Below are 18,473 nucleotides of genomic sequence, written 5' to 3'. Positions count from 1 at the left end.
TTTGATATTTAGATTTTTCCATAAAATGAATTATGAACCAAATTTATCAAATTACTGACATTACACATTACATGTTTTTCAGTTCCACTAGCTTCCATCTAAACAGAAGTCTAACCAAACAGTTAACCCAAACTCAAGACTTAAACGGGTTATACTTCTAATCTAGGATCTTAAATATCGCAAATAGGTCAATTTAAGACAAGAAATATGCACTTCCACAACCACAACAATTATTTAAAAAGTTAGCTAGCCCAATGGCAATGTTTTGTCTGGCTTAAGTACTTTAATTTATTATGTAATTTCATGAAATTAAACTGCACAAAGCTCAAATAAAACCAACATCGTACCTGTCCTCCTCTGATCCAGGCGGACGGTTTGCTTCGAGTCAATGGCAACGTAGGAAGTAACGACGTTCCCACCACACCTGAGAGCCAAGAAAGGGAATCTCCTCCTCATTTCCAGGCATCCCCTTCCAAAACCAGCAACAGCACTGTAGATGCTGCCCCCTCTGCAGCATCACCCACACACAGTCCACACACCTCCCCCGGAGGAGGAAGCCCAGTGTCAACAAAGGCCAAGTGTGTAAAAGGTGGCACTGACGCAGTTTCTGAGGACGTCCAAGAGGAGAAAGTCGCAGAGCATTCAACGCCACCAAGTCGGCCCACCTCACTACCAACGGTCAGGATGAGGATGTTATCATTGGTTACAGTGAAGCTTTGAAATATTACAACTTTCATTACATCAAATCAGATTCTTTTAGAATAAATAGAATAATTAAAACGTTTATTTATAAAATGTGTATTAAAACACTGCCTGAATGAAGTCAGAATCTTTAAAGCCAGTGATTACCGTAGTTAGTTTACAGGATCCTCAAGTGAATTTCCTGTTTGCAGTCATGCTGTAGGTGCACAGTAGATGGCACCGTCTTTTACTCAGCAGTTCTGGATGGACACAGAAACAGTTAAACCTCTAGTAAGGTTACTTCACTGACACAGCCAGGTTGAGAATGATGATTCGTTGGACCCAGTGAGGATTTTGTAGCACAAACTCTGAGATATTTTTGTAAATCCCTCCTTAAATTTCTCTGTAAATTGAATTAGTTCTCTGGATTTACAGTAGAGCTTTAAATCGCTTAACACTGCAGCAGAAAGGCCGGCTTTGTTTATTTTGAAAATGAAACAATTCCTATCTGTGTTGGTGTTCATGCATTTAATACGTTTAGTATGACTGCAATCTGCAAGGGTATGCATCTAAAATATCACATACAGAGATACAACACATTACCTTCCTCTCTTTAACAGTCAACAGAAGTTAGTTGGAACAAACCTTTCCTTGTACTGTAAAACCTTTTGAATATTTAAATATCTGAAAGTTTATCTTGGTTTGGAATAAAAAATTTTTTTAGACATATGTTATAAACTGGCAATTAAATATGAAACCATTTGTGGGCTGTATAGGAACTGCAGAAGCCAGAAGAAAGCTTTGGGAAGACTGGAATCCAGAGAGCAGCTGTTCCAGAGGAGAGAAAGTCAAATGCTGCAGTTCAGCCAACACCACCTACAGGTCTGAACAGCATGCTGACACCTTGTGGTTACTCATAGTTTTGTCATTACAGGTCTTGTGACTAATTTTACCTAGAACCTTTTGGAAAACATGAAAAAAAAAAACAATTGTGAGGAGCAAATATAAAAGGAAAGCGTTTTTACTTTTCTGCCTTTCATTTGATTTTAACTTTAGGGATAAAATTGTGTTGTCTGTGTGTTTTCAGAGGCCAAACAAGAAACGGCTGAACCATCTGATCGAAACACATCCAGTCTTGTCCAGTCAGAGGTCAGCACAGTGCAGAGTCAGCCAGTAACTTTACAGGTGAAGCTGCCTACAGAGCTTTATAAACTTTAGTCACAAAACATCCAGACTGAAGAAGAGATGATCATTCATCCAGCCTGCTTATAATCTTTGAATCTCCCTGCAGGCAAGTGCTCCCAGTTCCCAGGAGTCGCCACAGAGGAAGGAGAATGTACCGACCTTAGCTGCACCAGGATCATCTGGATATCACCCACCACGGGAAACGACAGCAGGTTAGTGAACTCCTCACGTCTACGTACCAAACCAGCAGCTTCTTTTCCATACATCCCCTCGTTCCCTGAGTTCGATTAGCATATCCCCCTGCTGGTTTCTTCCCCTTTGCCTTTCAGCCTGGCTCTCGTTCTGTTTTGCTGTCGTACCGCTAGATGTTAGAATCAGGGTCAAAGGGGCTGTTGATCATTTGTGACCATTATCAGCCTATTTGGACAAACTACACAAAGCCCTGCTTCACCTTTCATGTTTAAGTGAAATGGTTTCTGATTGGCACTTACAATAAAGTCCCCTTCTCACTTTTCAAAATAGATGCAACAAAACATATTTAAGAGATCTAAACTATAACCTTGGCAGACAGTGGAATAAAAACAATATGTAGTTGTATCCGTTTTGTCTTTTCGAGTAGAAAATATACTGACTTTTTTACTAAATCTGAATTACAGCCTCTTTAAAGCCTTCGATCCATTTAGAGTCCATTCAGCCTACAGTATCACTGGAGCACTACTGTGAAACCCTTCCCCAGTTTGACCTCTCTAATTCTCTCAATGTCCATTCCAACTCCTGATTTTGACATCTGTCCCTCATCATTTCTCTCCCTTCCCTCCCTTCCTTCCCTCATTCCCTCTTTTCTTTCCACCCACATATTTTTTTATTTCGCTTTAGAGTTTGCAAACAGTGTCAGGTCTCCGCTGGCAACCAGCAACCCTAAGTTACGTTGGGAGTTCTTCGCTCCACCAGGTAAAACCTTTCATTCATCGGTGGAGCTCATGTTTCTGCCCCCAGGTGCTGAATGCACAGGGTCTCCCTGCCATTTCTGCAAGAGCTAGACAACAGCACTTGTATCCTATCCCTATCCACTCGTTTTGAACTCATTTCCAGTGTGTTGTGAGTGATCAGTGATGTTCTCTCTCCATTTTAAATGTGTTTTGAAGTCTCTCATTTGTGCTACAGTCACGCACAATGAAACAAGGGCAGAGTTGTTTCAATCATCTGTGTATTGTGACTGTGAAACAACTAACTTCATTTTGATTCATACTGGTATCATCATGTTGATTAGGATGAACTGTTATAAGGTCCTTTCCAAGAAAAACTCCAATAAAATAGGTCAGTTGAGTTGGGTTTTTTTTTTGTTTTTTTTTGCAGACATGTACAGCATTAAATCAGATGTGACAGATGTGATACTAAACTAATAAATTAAACTTATCAAATTATAATTTTATATAATTAAATTAAATAATTAATTAAATTATCCTCATCAACTGTTGGATAGCCTTAGTAAAATGCTTCACATTTCTGCCTTTTCCACCAAAAGCTACAGAATGTTCGGTTCAATTTGTTAAAATGTCAAAAACAAAAAAAATAAGAAAAGACAGCTACACAATGGTTGATGGATTCCAGATGTAGCTTTTGGTGGACTGGTTTTCTCTCTCCTGGTGGTGGTCTGTCTCTTTTTCTTTCATATGCATCTTTCCTTCTCAGGATCTCAGACCACAACTTGGCTTATTTTCACTCCCTTAAATATTTGTCCCATCAAAAAGGCATCTAGTTTGATCACCTGTGTCCAAAATTTCCGTTTAAAAATTGTATGTTAACCAGTGTTCTCTCTCACGCTTACAGAAGAGGCAGAGAAGGACCACCGTGGAAACGTGAGTAAAATCATTTGACTGAAAAGCTGTTTTACCACTTCTCATCTGGCTTATCACCTCCTGTGTTACAATGGGTACCAATAGTTTAGTTTTACTGGGAAAAAAAAAAAAAGTCAGAAAAAAAGAAAAACGAATTACAAAATTCTACAGGTAAGATTAAAAAAAAATCCAGGGAGTTTATAAAAAGTCTCTCACTTAAACATAAACCAAGCAAAACATGACAAGTTAACACATAACACTTTCTTTAGCATTGTTTAAATCCAAAACTTTCTTTTTTTTAAAATAAATAATAATAATCGTGTCACACAATCCAGTAAAGTGGTGTTTACTACCATGGTGTTCTGGCTCAGATTTTGGACTCACTGTGTCAGGGCCCAGCTACGTATCATAGGACACAGAGCTGTTGACGGAGCATGCCAGATGAGGATGCTGTAGACGACGGCTGAGACTGCTTTCGTTTTCATTTGAGCTCATCTCTCTCTTTCTCTGTCTTCTCTCTCCTTAGTAGGCGTCCTTTGGCTAGCATTGGAGTAGTGCTGTTGTGGTAGACCAACTATTTCTGTCTCCTCCCTTCCCTTCTTCTTTTCCTGTGGTGGATGTGTGTGCACATTGGTGTGTGTGTATGCGTGCGTGAGTGTCGGGGGCCTTATCAATTTGTCACTGGCTTCATGGTTGGGTGAGGGTATGTTTGTGTGTGTGTGTGTGTGTGTTTGTGTTTGTGTGTTTGTGTTTGTGTGTTTGTGTGAATGGTTTGTGTGTTGGTGTGAATGTGCGCATGATTATTTGTGTGTGTTTTTGTGCATGTTGATGTGTGTGTGGGTTTGTGTGTATGTTTTTGTGTGTGTGTGTGTGTGTCTGTGTGTGTTGGGGTCCATCAGGTGTCAGTCCCGGTGTTGCCCCAGGCCAGGCGGGGTGACCGCTGGTCTTGGGACCCGGATGAGGAGCGAAAGCGTCAGGAAAGGTGGCAGCAAGAGCAGGAGCGCATGCTGCAGGTACACAGCATACCTCAAAGGGTAAAGCATGGCGCATGAGTCTGCAAGGTTAGGAGTTCAGTTCCTTATCAAGCTCAGCGGGTAGAGCAAGGCACCAGCACTGTGAGGGTTTGATGCAGGACTGGACTTAGCAACGGAGTGAACAAACCTGTCCTAGAGAAAGAGATAACTGGCTGGAGAAATAGAATCTTAAATAAATAGGTGAAGTTAGCCTATTATTAGGCCTCTTACACTTGTTGTCTGTATTATTCAAACACACAGCTGACCTACATGTCCAGCAGGGGAGGTTGGCTATATTGTTATTTGCCTATTTGTGCCATAAACTCAGGCTGTAACATGATTATTTGCTCTTGAGCATTCAGCAGCTCCACCTCCCTTGAGGCTTTAACAGCACAGGTTTGTCAAACTCATCAAAGGCTTTGACACTGGAAAATGACTGATGTGCCTTTGTTAAAGCTGAAGAGCTTTTCAAAATTTCTGCCAGCAAATGCAGTAGGAGATAATAAATTATCTTACAATACTCAATAAATACATAATAGAACAGAAGCTCCGTGGGATTTCTGTTATAGACTATAATTAAAACTCCACTCTCTTAATTGGCCTTGAATTTACTGTGCATCTCAGTCGCTAGCACAGCCCACATTATTGAATTTGGGTCACAGACTCCAGATTAAAGTCATTTGCATATGTTCTATCAGTGGCAGACAGGGATCACTGATGACTACAGGAGTCATCAGCAAATACCAATAAGTTCTGAAGGATGACTTGCAATTTAAAAAAATATATAATAATAATATAGTAATGTAGACTTCTGGCTTTAAACCAGGCTAAATTTCTTTTTTAAATTTTTTAAGCATTAGGTTACGTTATAACTGTTGTTCAAACAGTATTTCAGTTACTGTATTTCAGCCCAAAGCAGGACATAACTAGATGTTACCATATAGTTAGTGAAATGTTGTTAAAAAAGGTTATATATAACCTAGGTTTCTTAAAGACTTTCACTTTTCAAACAAATTCAGGTGTTGCACAATGCACTGATGACCAAACCCTGGAAATGACTACACCGTAGCACAGTCAGCTTCTGTGTGGCACTCACTGACTTTCTCAGCTTACAGTCAGAAGGATTAACCACATTTCGTTGCTACTTGCAAAGCTTGCCTCCATGTTTGTTTTTATATTGAGCATATCCTCCTGTAAAGGCACATCCCAACTACTCCTATGCACACTATGACCACTAGAGGGCGATTTTGTGCAGCGGAAGAACCTCTAGTTGGGTTTTATCCCTGTCTCCATCTCATGCACATACACAGACAAGGACTTTGTCCAAGGTTGCTGCTGTTGCTGCTGCCCAAATCACCCTCTCTCTCCTCAGCCACTAAGAGGTGCATCTCAAGTCCACATATTTTTAAACGTTTAATGGATTAATTTTTATCCATGATACACTGTACACATCTACAGTATGATCTTGATAAATGCATCTAGAAAACAGCAGTGATGAGAGCAGATTTCTCCTCTTTCCGGTCGCTGCAGGACTGTTTGAGATGAGATGCACTGAAATGGATGAATGTCTGGTGCATCAATGTGCTAATTACCTCCCTGGTTGATTCTGTGTCGTCTGTGTGCTTCGACCTTGGTCTGTCGTCTGTCTTGCCTAAGTTGCTTTCGCTTTAAATCTTTGATCTCTACTTTGCACTTCTTTCAGGGGTTCCCACACAACTCTGAAAAAAAAATCATGTGTCTGTGCAGAATAATCTTATGTGTTGGAGGGACTTTTTTATGGTCATGTTTCCCTGTTACTCCTATAATAGCAGGCTTCAAGTAACAACCTAAATGAAATCAAAAGATTTATGGCAACGTTGGAAATGAAAATTGTGTGGGAACCCTGTGCTCTACAGGCTCTGCATGCTCCGCTTTTTGCCTTTTGTCTGCACTGCCTGCTTTTCGTCTCTTCTGTTTGCTTTTTTATCCCTAACAAGCAAATCCGATCTGAGCAAGCGTTTAGCCATAACAGAGGAACAGCAAAACTTTGCACTCATTCATGTCTCCAAGTCCAGGCTCATATTCAGAGTGCATACTGAGAGGTATCCTCATGGAAATCTGGTATAGTCCACCAGTTACTGCTGTAGGATTTACAGGTCTCAGTCTCAGTTGGATTAAATTAAACAGGATGCACCAGGAGAGTATTTTTATTATCGACTGATTCAGAAAAAGACTGAAGCCTTTTGAAAAGCCTCTCAAGGTCCCTTCGATGCCAGATATATCTGTGCATCATCTCTGTTTTCCTGCCAAATCATCCACCTGCAGACAGTTTAGTCTACCTCCTCGTTGAGGCCCTGTGCTGTATGTCATGTGTCTGTTGCCATGGTGACAGGAGAAGTACCGGCGTGAGCAGGAGAAGCTGAAGGAGGAGTGGGAGAAAGCACAGAGGGAGGTGGCAGAGGAGGAGAGGAAGTACCATGAGGAGGTGTGTGTGTGTTGTTTATGCTTGGGGGCACATGTTGCTCCTGTGATGTGTTTGACCTTGTTTTCGATATAACTTTCACTCAGAATATCTGAAATCAGAATCATTTTGGTATTTTGGTATTTGTATTTGCCAACTGATGTTAATCCATGATAGTACTCGAGTGTTGTTGATAGCTCACCCAACTCTCCCCGTCACGACAGGAGCGTCGGATACTGGAGGAGACGGTGACGCCTCTCACTCCACGCTCCTCAGCCCTGCCCTCCCCCAGCCGAGGGGAGCTCTCCTCCACCTCTGAGCCCCAGGACACCATCGTCCGTTCACTGGCTGACTGGGAACGCAAACAGGAACTTCTGGAGAGGCAGTCGGTGAATAACTGATTATGGATAGTTGCTTTGTTAGATGCACGCTTTTATTCTGAAACAGTTCAGGAATGGTTAAAATCTCATAAGTGGACACGTTGGCTGTGTAACTAACTTTTCCCTGTTTTTGATTGGACGGCACAGAGGGGGAGCACGGAGAGCGTGGAGGGGAAACGGAGAGAAAATGACAGGACCAGTGACATCAGCACTGCTGACGACAGCATGAAAACAGGCCGAAGGTTTGCAAACAGAGTCTCAGAGCAGTTTTCGCAGACCCTCTGATCCACAGCAGCTTAGAATGAAGCCTCAGGAGACAATACCACTTGTCAAAAGTTAAAAGTATTACCAGCTGTGTGAGAAACAAGCGAGCAAACAGCATGGAAGGTGGAAAATTTGAAGGAGCCAGCAGACAAGATGCAATCTCAGAAAACATTGTGCTTATCATGTTAAAGTGGACTTTTCACATGTGTGGTCAAAATGAGCCCTGACTGTAATTCTCTTTCTCTAATACTTTTTTAGATGCATGATACAGAAATTTGTCATTTGCATTCAACTTTTATTTGTTGTTTTCAAGTCAGTTTTCCACCAAGAAAGAATGGATCGTTCATTAAAGAAAACATGTCTGATGTGATACATATTTTTGACAGCTGACAAATGACATCAGCACATTTTCTTTCTGTGATCCTCCCTCAGCTCGGTGAGTCAGAGCAGCAGTCAGCCAGAAACGCTCGGTCACAGTCTGCAGAACGGCCAAAAACCTCCTCCGATGCCGACCAAATCCTCAACTCCAGTGAAGAAACAACAAGATCTCACAGCAGACAGCAACAGGCCGAGCCGGCCTGCAGGAGACAGGAGGTGTGTGAGTGAGAGAGAGAGATGGCCTTCAGTCCAAAGTCCTCCACAATTCAAGGATTTTATAGTCTGAGGAAGATGCTCTTTTCAAGCCAAAGTTTATTACTTTTAAAATCTGACATCCATTTGTGTCTTTGTTACATATGAGGGTGTTATATGAGCACGTTTTTTATTTTTAACATAATTGTTTCCTCATGTCCATTTTGTTTTTACCATTTGTCATTTTATCCCAGGTATAAATCCATATTTCAGGTGACTAGCAACAAATAAGGTTCTGGTTAGACTGGAACTTTTGGCAGAATCATCAGTTCTCTTGTTTAGCCAGTAGGTGGCATCTTGTACCTGTTATTTTTTTCCCTGCAAGTCTTCCACACACAGTACGAAGTAACAGTACTGCATGGCAAAAAATGTGTTTTAAACATTATCTTTAGAATCATATACTGTAGGAACACTGCATTTTAAAGAACAAAGTATGGCTGGGTTTTGCTCAGACAGCTCCAGCTAGCTTGGATTGGTTCATGTCCAACTCCGGCAGCCAATGGTGTCACTGTATCTATGAGTCATCATCGCGTTGCATGTTGCTGTCCATTTCCAGGAGTGGTCCCATTGATAATAACATGAGCCGCAGCTCATCAAAGCCCCCTGCATCATGTCCACCAACTCCAGACTCACTTCCTCCAGCACCCAACAGGTACTGCATCACAAACAGCCCACATGGTGGGAGGGAGGGAGGGAGGAGGGGGGGCAGTTCATCTCTGCATTGTCATTTTCTGCTTTGCTGCCTATATTTCTCCACCAATATCATAACATCTACCACTGCAACCTGCCTCGAATTTCAATACAGTACATCAAATGTGGAGTCGAACAGAAGCAGAGGATTATTTGTACTTTTTAATTTGTGTATTTGTTCATTTTACAGGAAGCACATTCATAAACACTGATGAAAATGTACCTGATATATCCATTGTGGGGCAATGGATATGTCAATGTAGAGGGCGCAAACTAACCTTTAGATCAAGATCAGGTGTTGTTTTATGTGAAGGACTGTGGATGTAAGATAAGCATTTTCTTCTTCTTGTCTTTCTTAATTTCCCTTTATGACAAAACATTAACTCTTCGGTTCTTCTCATAGTTTATCTGGCAGAACAGGAGAGAGGCCAGTACTTTACATTGTTTACTGTCCCTTCAGGTATCAAAGCTTTTGCATCGCTCTCCCTCCCCTGTAGGTCTGTCAGTGGGAAGAAGCTGTGCTCCAGCTGTGGGCAGCCGTTGGGAAAAGGAGCAGCAATGATCATAGAGACCCTCAGCCTCTACTTCCACATTCACTGCTTTAAGGTGGGTGACAAAGAGAGCGCTCACCTTCCTTAACTGTTTCTTTTCATCAAAGATTTAGTCTCATTCTGTGTTTTTATCTGTTAGAGCTATGAATAAGTACATAATAAAGTTCTGTTGAGCTCCATCGTTTCCAAAACACACACATCATTGAGCCACACTGTTGCACTGAGTGTTCCTTCATTATTATGAACACACACTTGTTTTTGTGCTGAACACTGTGATGCCCAGCTGTTTTATGAAATCACTGAACCTTTTTTAAAAATGAATTAAACACTTTGGTTTTTAAAGAGATACTGACACACATTGATTATTTTGGTCTTTCATGGTGTTTGTGAACAAAAAGAAAGAGAGTAACACCAGCTTCATCCTTCAAGACTCACCTGTAATAACGAGTGAGTGGATGAATCATTAACATTAATCAAAATTCCCTCCGCTGTTTCTTTCTCTTCAGTGTGGGGTGTGTAAGGGACAGTTAGGTGATACGACCACGGGGACGGACGTCCGAATTAGAAACGGCCTCCTCAACTGCCACCAGTGCTACATCCGCTCCCGCTGTGAGTAATCCGTGTCTTCCTCACCCCCTCGGTCCCCTGTAGTTCTCCAGTCTCTGCTCTGTTTTACTTTTTTCCTCACACCATTTCTCTTCTCCTGTCATCTCTGTACAAATCTTTCCATCCATACATCAAAACATGAAAATGAATTAGAAATGTGGTCAAATTCTGTGAGCAGGTTCCCAAAAATACCAACAAACCCATCATGAATAGCCGAAAACACAACCACCAGAAATAAATGAACCACTTCCCTGTTACATAAAGCTCATAAAGAGAGAGTTTAATCATTCTCTAAAATTAGAAAAAGGATCCGTTGTTATTGTTCCTTATTGTTTGCTAATGTTGGCCATATTTCACTTTTTTTAATGAATAAATGCAGTTTTCAATAATGCAGTAAATACTGTCATCATGAGCCATGTAGAAAAACAGGCAGCAGTTTCTTTGATTTATTATTTTCAAAGTAAACGTGACACTATTTTATGATTAATAAATTTAAGGAGTATTTCAAAGGATTCATCCTTTATTGCGGCCCCGCTGTGAGGCTGATAAGACGAGGGGATTTTAATATAAAAATCTTCACCAGTGCAGCTTTAATAAAGAAGTGTCAGACACGGTGAAGCGGTGCTAAATGGTGGGATGGATCTGAAGCTGCATCAGGACAAAGAGAAAGTGGTGATGTTGCAGTTGTGAGAGGATGACTCTAACCCTCCATCCCTTTCACCTTGACTGCACAAAAGCAAAAGTTCTTGCTCGTGTTTAAATAACCTCTGAGCAGCTCTTTTCATTTGGGGATCAGAAAACCACAAAATCAAATCAAGAGACTCAATCAAAAGACTCTTGAGTCATTATCCCAAATTAAGAGGTTTTCTTTCATTAGACCTGCATGCCCCTGACCTTAAAATCCCAGAAAGCAATTGTGATTTGAAAAAGAATTGTGGGTTTCCTTCTCTCTCCTTTCCCTCTCAAGCGGCCGGACAGCCCACCACATTGTGACGCTCAACAGAAAAGCACAAGGTTCATGGAAGAAACCCCATCCACGTTTTTACCCGATTATCTGCAAATCATGTCCTTCACAGTGTGTCAGGAACTTTGCATCCTCTGCAGCTCAATAACCAATGAAGATTCATCATGTGGGCCAAATGGGGATCTGGGGACAGTCAAACATAAAAAAAACAAAAACAAAAACATATATTCTTCGTGTTTATGTCATCTGATACGTGACTGAAATCTGGATTTGATTGGTACACGTTCGGCCACAGACTCTGTTTCATCACGCAGCGAGAGAGAGAGAGAGACTGTTCCAGGGTGGCGGCCATGTTGAAAAGAAAACAATAACATTAACAGATGCTTCAAACACAGGCAGGCTATGTTTACCTCCTACACTGTCAGATGAACACACAAAAAGAAAATATGGTGTTCAAATCTTGGTTTTAAGTAGAATCTGATTCTATTTTTCTGGTTGGAAAAACAATGTGAATATTTTCCATTCAGTTCCATATAATGGAAATGCAGTATATCACATAGGAATCACTTTTTATCATTTAAGAAAGAGCTTCATAATGTGGGAAGATAACAGTCCAAAAAAGTAGAAAGAAAACTGAGTATGAGGTGTGAGGCAGCTCAGATTGGATTTTTGGAATTTCTCTTAACAGGCTGGATCTGAAAAATATTATTAATCTGACGCCCCTGCAATGAAGTATGAGATTAAAACAAAAAGAAATACAAGCTTTGTTTAGGAAGTGCAATAAAGATCACAATAAACCCACTGTTCAGATCCACAGATTCACTATATAGTAAGTTACTATTTTTTGATCCCTTGGCCCAAACAGTGGTCTCTTATGTCTCTCGTTCTGTGCTCAGAATAAAATTAGCTTCAAATATAAAGACATATTATGGATGTAGTTCATCATTAGGGCAATAACTCGACTTGTGAGCTGGTTTTGTGCTTCTGGGTCACAGCAGGTTGTTCCTCGGTCAGCCTGTCATCTTGGAAAGTCAGGACTTTAATGTGCCTTAGGAAAGCAAGGTGATGCAGGAAAAAAAAAAAACACCAGCGCTATGGTGTTTTATTTCTCCTTTTTTTTATTTTTTGGGGTGGAGGGAGGGAGTTGGCCAAATTTGAACTCTTAAAACTGCAGACAGATGAGCTGCAGCCCTCCCTTACATGCCGCTTTATTTCAGTTGATAAGTACTGTTTATTTTCACATAAACAACACCCTTAATTTCATTTCTATCCCCTGTTATTCCTCTGTGATTTGCAGTGATGAATCCAGTGCAAAGAAAGGAATAGGCTTACATTTGTTGTCTATCTGGAAGAATACACAGTATAGAGTATATACACTGCAGGGGAAACCATTGATTTAACTTTGAATGTTTTACTCTAGAGCGATATAGACGTCTGTATGCTATTAATTGAGGTAATTTTGATAATTGCTCAGTGGTAGGATTCATTTATAAAATAAAAAATAAACAAATAAATAAATAAAAACAAAAAAAAAAATCACCAGAACATGTTACATCTAGTTAGACAGCAGAGGTAATATGAACACACATACCAGCAGCAGTTGCACCTGTGCAATATTTGGTTGGATGAAAGCTAAAGATCTGTGCCGCCTGACATTTTAAGTCACCTGCTTCTTTTCTTTTTATGAACTTGTATGAGAAGAGCTCGGTTATGTATTGTGGATGTTATAAAAAAAAATGCACGTTTAAGCCTAAAACCAAATGATTTGCTGTATGAAAGCAAACTAGCAGCCTCCTCCTCCCACTCCTCCACCTGAACTGCGTCCTATAGCCAAGCTTCTCCTCCGGGTTCATCTTTCTGATCTACAGTATTTTTAAGCTTCTGTTTCGATTGTGTATTTTATTTCTATCCTCATTTAGTTAATGAATAAATCTCGGCTGAGTCTCTTATAGCGGGATCTTTGAGACGGAGCTCTATGTTCAGACGGTCTTCTTAACAGGATAGTTGGGGAATGGAAACCTTTACGTCTGTTCTGTATTTATTGTAATATTCACCTGAAACTCTATCCGAAATATAGATTAATTTGATGTTTAAATGCAATGGCATTTATAGCATACTGTATGTTTATAAATAAAATGTTATAAATTAAAGATGTTTTTCTGTCTTATAATTTTGCAGAGAAGAAAACTGTGCACTGTGAATTACCACAAATATTTTAATGAACCAAAGGAACGCGGTAAATAAACACTTTGAATATTCGATAATGCAGATGAACTCCTTCCCTGGCTTCAACACGCAGATGCAGATGTGTGAAAGATGAAACTTTTGGTTTCATCTTTCACACATCTGCAGCGTCTGCCTCTTTTTTTTATTATTATTTATTTTCTTTTTTATATTTTGTTTTATTCTATTTTATTTGTAAACCTGTGCTGTATCGAGACCTTCTTTTTCTCTTTAATTTAACGCGTTATTTATCAGTTATGTCCTATAGAGACTGGGAACCTGTTGTTGAGACGTGGCCGGAACCGGAGCGTAAAAATTGCGGCCAAAATAAAACCTACAAAATCAACCAATACAAAAAAAAATGATGATAATAATAATTACAGTAAAGTATAACTTAAAGTTGGCTATGAACGGGCACAGAGCGCCCTCTCCCCCTTCCGCCCCCCCCCCCCTCCTTCCCCACACACACACAGACAGTTTCTTGGCGTCAGTGGAGTTTCTCATACTATATCCAGTTTAAGTCGCTTCTGGGCACATGTACTGGAATTCGTGTAATTCTGTTTAAGTAAAGGCAAAAATTTCCATGTTTTTAGGAGAAATAAATCTTTAGGACTCGATGAACTGTGAAGCGGCGCGGCGCTGTCCGTGGTGCTGAAATCTCGGCATTTTCAAATCGACCATGACCGAATAACCTTCTAATTTATGAGAAAAAAAAAGTCAGAAAATTGTTTAAACGTTGTAAACTTAAAGATGAAGTAAACCTGTTTTCTCCAACGGAGATATTCACTATTAGTTTCGTTCGTTTTCCGGAGTTTGTCCAAAGAAAAAAACATGACAAAAGCAACTTGGATTTTTTTTTATCATCAACAACCATTTCAATGGTACACCTGGAAAACTATGTGCACATGTAGAAATATTTCCTTCTTAAATATAAGCATTCATTACCTACATATAAATAACTTTCAGATCCTGGACAAAACATGTTACATAATGCTCACAAAATGGGAGGGAAATCATTGTAAAATCAGACAAAGAGACAACATGCAAATTATATAGAAATAAATACAATGTTTGCATCCATTCCCTTTTTTTTTACCCAAAATAAATTCTTCCAAGGGAAATTTTGTAAAACATCAAAAAGACTTGTATGATCGATCTACGAGGGAGTATGGCCTATGGTTCAACTATAGGAGACAATAATACGTATTAACACTATACAATTTGAGCCACAAAAACACTGCCGTAGAAAGACACACAAAACATACAGATTTCCTGTCAGAGGTGAACATTGCAGTAGTTTGTGCCTTTTTTTCTCGAGGGAATAATTGTGTTTATATCGATAATTTAAAGAAACTAAACTCTCAGCAGCCCTGGGAGAAAAAAAAACGAAAACGCAGCTGTAAGAGGCTACTTCCACACAGCGGGTTGTGTCTTTAGAGAACAGAAAAGCAAAATGTGTCAGCGTCTTGTTGGATACTTGTTGTTGCAGACCGTGGATTCGTGAGAGAGCATCCTCAGCCACGGGTCTTAAACGTCTCTCTGGCAAACAAAGCAGCTGTTGAACTCTGACATGTAACGTGACTAAACGAGGCTCCGTTGTTCGCTGATGGCACAACGCGTTTCCAGTGCGCAGGCGTCTGTGTTTGCCCATGAACTGGCCCAAAAATATTCATCTAAACAAGTCACTTCATCCAGTATTCAGTCTTAAATGTGTAGTTTCTTTTCTCAAAACACGAAGAACATTTTTGATTTGGGATGAGTTATGTAATCTCGCGCTGTCATTTTGTGGATATTAGTACAGTAAAACGACTCATTCTGCCTCTTTTCGGTTCAGTCCAGAAATGTGACTGGAAACATTTCACCCAGTTTGCACTTGTTTTAAGAAAAAGAATATTGTTATTATAAGACAGTATGACTTGTCGAGATGGATATTTTTACAGCAGAAGTGTCAACTGACCACAAGAAACGGCGCAAGGCATAAAAAATAAAATAACAGAGTTGTCATCTTCTTTTTAACCGCTTTTTATTGTCCGTAAGTCTGTCATGGGCGATTGCTTTTCAGTCTCCGGAGAAGGAGGAAACGTGTCTGTTTTCCTCTGCTCTGTTTTTCTCTCCCCGCTGTAAAGCTTCATTAGAACATGCTGGTCTTTACTAATGTAGCTTTGGCTCCGTTCTGTCTTTGCAAAGACGACAGTACGCTGGCGAATGGCCCGCCCAGTGAGTCCGGGATAGAGGTGATGGTCCCCGGAGCGGTGGCCCAGCCTTGGCTCGGTGCTGTCACCCCCATGCCGGTGGACACGGAGGTCTTCACTTGGTCCACCTGTCCGTTCCCGGTGGTGTTGACCTGCCCTCCGGTGGGGCTCGGTCCGCCGCAGTTGGAAGTGGGCACCGGGTTCGGGCCCGGTCCTCCTGTGCTGTCGGGGTCGGTGGATTTGGTGTCTTTGCTGTCTTCGTCTCTGGAGTCGGACTTCTTTCCAGAACTGGACTTGGCAGCCGCTGCGGCCGCTGCAGCTGCCCGCTCCTGCTTGCGGAACTTGGCACGCCGGTTTTGAAACCACACCTGGAAAATTGAGAAAGGGTTAAAGCAATGTGGATGGATGGTTAATATGAAAAAGGGGGAAACTGCAACGACCAAAATAGCTCTTTAGCATAGCTGAGATGAATTATCTACCAATTTGTTTTGTTTATAAAATGCGTTTATTGGTTCAAATATCTGGAAGTTTCCCTAAAGAAATGCTCAAACTCTTTATTTTGCGCAGTAGCCCATGTCAGTGTGTAAATGATGGTTGTAACTGAAGGCCAGTAATTCATCATGTGAGAATAGTAAAGCTTTTATTTCACTAAAATCTGTTTAAAATGCGTAATCACTCTATGTTAAAGTGAGTATGTTAGAAAAAAAAAATCTTATTTGCATAATAAATCCACCCATGCGTAATTGTGCGTAACAGGAGCAGGTTGGCGCCTGTTGGAGAGCCGATGGCTGTGTACCTGCACTCTAGCTTCAGTCAGATCGATTTTGAGTGCCAGCTCCTCTCTGGTGTAGATGTCCGGGTAGTGCGTTTCAGCAAAAACCCGTTCCAGCTCCTTCAGCTGGGCGCTGGTGAACGTGGTCCGGATGCGCCTCTGCTTTCTCTTCTCGTTCAATCCGCCGTGATCCGTGAAGAGTTTGTAGGGAACTGTAAACGAAATGAAATGTCACCGTTAGACGTGTAGTGGTCGCATGTGTGCAGTAATGGGGAGATAGGAGCGTGTGATGTTGTCAAATGGAAGTAAATTCAAATTCGATATTTTGTGTAAAATCCGGTTAAGGAGGCTGAGCTGAAGTTTTCAATCCTATTATGCCTTTGATTGCCTGTGAATTAGTTCTGAATTGATAACGTTGCTGACCTGTGATGTGGTTAATTGTAATGTTAAACTAATTGTTGCTCCTCAGATTGAGGCTCAAGTTTGAAAACTTGTCATAATGTTCCCATCCGCCCCGCTTGTTGCTACTGTAACTCCAATTCGGTGTCAATAATGAGCTTTAGTCTTTGGTTATCTAATTATTTTCGAAGCTTTATGTCTCATCGCAAAGTAAATAAATTATGCCTATCATTTTGGCAGCTTAAGATAATTCTGTTGGCGGTTTTGGGTGTGACTGGGATAGTATAACCCCGTAACCGAATTACGGCTTGCCTGCAATCGCTTCTAACGTGATAAATTCTTTCATTTGTGTAAGCAAATTTCGTTTGGTAAATACTAAACACATTTCCATTTTCAAATGCAATCAAGGCGTCCTATAATACGCCGCGTTGAGGCTCCGGAGCCGCTGCTTACCTGCGGCGTACGGGCTGCTCTGGTGGTCCCGCAGGGTCCCCAGGCTGCAGGACCCCGGCGTGAGGGACGGACAGCCGGAGGTGGCCCCGAAAGTGGTCCTGATGGGATTGTACTGAAACCCACTGGCTTGACTGCACGAACTGAAGTCCGCATAGGCCGATGCCAAGCTCGATGTGTCCATCCCGGCCATACATGACTCGTAGGCAGAGGAATTTAGGTAAGAATACTCCATTTTATACATTTGAGAAGGCTCGGTGGAGTTAGAAAGCTGCACTTCCAGGGAAAAATGTCAAACAAAAACACCCAAAAATTGGGTTAGAAAGAAAAAAATAATAAAAAATAAAAATGAGGAGGACGCGCGGTCTGAGATGGGGGGAAAGATGACTTGTTTGGTTTGAACTGGTTGGAAGGAGGCTGGACGGTGGGTAGATGTTCACTGCTCAGCGCCTGCTCCAAAACTGGCCTCCTTTATAGGAACCTAGCCCTGTTTTATGAAAAGCCCCCTAAGAGCCGCCTAGCCCGAGGTCTCTAGAGCATATAGTCCTCATAATAAACTTGGCTCTTTCCGCTTGGACAATAGCAAAGCGTTTGGTCTTATTGCTAGCGCTTTTTTACATGACAATAACTCATCAGTCTATTGGGCTGGCACTGGGGGCCCGGGCTGTCCAACCTCCCTATCATTGATCCCCTGCATCTCTAATTAGAATTTAATACCACGCCATTACGCACCCCTCCACCACCACCGCCGCCCCCCTCCACCCCTCTACCCATCCACCCCACTCCTCTCCAACCACCATCTTGCCCTTTAATTCAATCACACCACTTGGAAATAATGAAAGTTGGGTGACGATTCTCCCTGATCCAATTTTCTCCAAGCTTTTAAGCCTTTTAAGCGACCGTATACCTTGGGCAGGATTTCAGATAGTATTCCCCCTCTGCCTCTTCTTTCTGCCCGTCTGCTCCGACAGTTTTCACTCTGGTTTTGACTCTGGTCTCCTGCACTGAAGCAGCAAAACATGAACATTTTTATCAAGCATAACCATCTATTTTGTCATACAGATGTAAGGACTAGTTGAGGTTTAAAATCGGATTTTTTTTTTAGACAAATACAATCGTACAACAATAGTTACATCACAATCAAGTTCAACTGGTTTCGATAAAAAAAAAAAAATTCACGGAGTGTGATCCGTGT

At 41.2% G+C, this 18,473-nt stretch overlaps 2 protein-coding genes across 9 annotated transcripts in view; one reads left to right on the top strand and one right to left on the bottom strand.

The window, feature by feature from the left end:
* The window catches only part of LOC121187984 (LIM and calponin homology domains-containing protein 1-like), an 83,788-nt gene extending 70,877 nt beyond the window's left edge, over positions 1-12,911 (top strand). For 6 of the 8 annotated variants that reach the window (XM_041047429.1, XM_041047428.1, XM_041047431.1 and 3 more), the window contains 14 exons: positions 367-678; positions 1,458-1,563; positions 1,769-1,866; positions 1,973-2,078; positions 2,743-2,817; positions 3,697-3,725; positions 7,089-7,181; positions 7,382-7,546; positions 7,685-7,779; positions 8,234-8,395; positions 8,988-9,083; positions 9,619-9,727; positions 10,179-10,281; positions 11,246-12,911. In XM_041047429.1, the coding sequence (XP_040903363.1) occupies positions 367-678; positions 1,458-1,563; positions 1,769-1,866; positions 1,973-2,078; positions 2,743-2,817; positions 3,697-3,725; positions 7,089-7,181; positions 7,382-7,546; positions 7,685-7,779; positions 8,234-8,395; positions 8,988-9,083; positions 9,619-9,727; positions 10,179-10,281; positions 11,246-11,271 (1,575 nt within the window). In that variant the 3' untranslated portion in view covers positions 11,272-12,911. Of the gene's footprint in view, positions 1-366; positions 679-1,457; positions 1,564-1,768; positions 1,867-1,972; positions 2,079-2,742; positions 2,818-3,696; positions 3,726-4,603; positions 6,106-7,088; positions 7,182-7,381; positions 7,547-7,684; positions 7,780-8,233; positions 8,396-8,987; positions 9,084-9,618; positions 9,728-10,178; positions 10,282-11,245 lie in introns of those variants that run through there. The other 2 variants (XM_041047430.1, XM_041047435.1) reach the window with 2 other exon arrangements.
* A 2,553-nt stretch (positions 12,912-15,464) lies between these two features.
* On the bottom strand, positions 15,465-17,522 carry phox2bb (paired like homeobox 2Bb). Its single transcript, XM_041047437.1, has 3 exons — positions 17,282-17,522; positions 16,454-16,641; positions 15,465-16,025 (listed from the first exon to the last, which is right to left on the bottom strand). The coding sequence occupies exons 1-3, from the start codon at positions 17,520-17,522 to the stop codon at positions 15,597-15,599; spliced, it is 858 nt and encodes a 285-aa protein (XP_040903371.1). The 3' UTR covers positions 15,465-15,596.
* Positions 17,523-18,473: the final 951 nt, after the last annotated feature.

Source organism: Toxotes jaculatrix, chromosome 10 (genome assembly GCF_017976425.1).
Source record: "Toxotes jaculatrix isolate fToxJac2 chromosome 10, fToxJac2.pri, whole genome shotgun sequence".
Taxonomy (NCBI): Eukaryota; Metazoa; Chordata; class Actinopteri; family Toxotidae; genus Toxotes; species Toxotes jaculatrix.
Note: the sequence above shows the minus strand (reverse complement) of the source record. Positions and strands in the feature narration are given on the sequence as shown.